The 1303-nt window shown below is 38.6% G+C and overlaps 1 protein-coding gene across 1 annotated transcript; it reads right to left on the minus strand.

Annotated features, from left to right (window-relative positions):
- Positions 1–308: 308 nt before the first annotated feature.
- Positions 309–977, minus strand: LOC142336641 (mannose-P-dolichol utilization defect 1 protein homolog). The gene has a single exon (XM_075385551.1). The coding sequence runs from the start codon at positions 975–977 to the stop codon at positions 309–311; it is 669 nt and encodes a 222-aa protein (XP_075241666.1).
- Positions 978–1303: the final 326 nt, after the last annotated feature.

Here is a 1303-nt window from a genome sequence, read left to right on the forward strand (position 1 = left end):
TGATCCAAGTCTTGTTTTAAGAGACATACAATGCAACTAGCCGCCGCCATTTGCACAGAATAGAATACAAAAATGAAAGACGGATTCGTCTATACTCATCCCCTTCTGCTACACCAGTTTTAAAATCTAGCATCAGAAAATTGCTTAACATTTTTCATCCAATAATTTTTCAATCAAGTATAACATTATCTATAGAGATACCTCATAACTTTGAAGTTATCATACCGCACAACAGTCAATGAAACTTTGTTGTGAATGAAGCCATTGTTGTGAAATGAAGCCATTGTTGTGAAAGAGACAGAAAAAACTCATTCCTTTTTAACTTGAGGCTTTTTGGACGAGTAGTATAATATCTGGCACAAGACAGTTCCCATGATACAACTGCCCATAGAAGCCCCAATAACCAGCTGGTAATCTTTAGTCAGTACCAGAGCAGTCATCACTTTGGAGGTAACAATGCAAAAGGCCATGGAAATAGACCATATAGAGATCTGACCGGTCGACTGGTTCTTGTAGTTGGTGTAAATCTGAGAAGAGCCACCCACGAACTTCATAAGGAAACCCATCCTATTGAAGTTCTTCAACACATACAGGGGGACAACTCCTGAGCATAAGAAAGCGGCTCCGCCAATAGCAAACAGAAAGGCCCCAGTTGCCTGGCCAGATTTCCCACCATAGTGCAAGCACAAGAAAACCACAACCATAGTTTGGGTAAAGTTGGAAATGGTGTCGCCAAATACGCTGAAAGGGTATCCAGATACATAACTGTAACTAAACAGAGAGCTAAATCCAATAGCCTCGATGGCTTGTGTGGAAACATTGATGCCTTTACCACTCTTCGCTCGGTAGATTTTGAGTATCTGGGGAATTTTCACAACCAGGGATATACACAGAATAACATAGCCGATCAGTTTGCTAACCAGCTGTTGAGAGCACTCAGCGTTGAAAAAATCCTTGTCCGCGAAATAGACGTCCATGCATTTCGGTGAAATTATTTCGTGGATAATTTGGCGTATCATGTTTGAAAGTTGCTCGACCATGAACTGACAATAAGTTATCTTCGTTGAAGTTGAACGAACTCAAGTTTAACTTACTATCTTCTTCAAATAAATTACACAGACGACGACAGTAAGACTAATTTGAGCTAAATCTCACAAGATGATATTAGATAAAGATGTAAACTGATTCTGAATAAATTATAATTTCAAAACTAGATAATATTTAACAATATTAACTTTCATCACCCGTTGATTGCACAGTTTCAAGTTTGTTCAAACTGGCCAAACATATCAAAGTTTACTCA

The sequence above is a fragment of the Convolutriloba macropyga genome, chromosome 3 (assembly GCF_964194025.1).
Source record: "Convolutriloba macropyga chromosome 3, txConMacr16.3, whole genome shotgun sequence".
NCBI classification, from domain to species: Eukaryota; Metazoa; Xenacoelomorpha; order Acoela; family Convolutidae; genus Convolutriloba; species Convolutriloba macropyga.

Excerpts from the sequence above, each read along its gene's own strand:
- LOC142336641 (XM_075385551.1), bottom strand. The coding sequence starts at position 977 with ATGGACGTCTATTTCGCGGACAAGGATTTTTTCAACGCTGAGTGCTCT.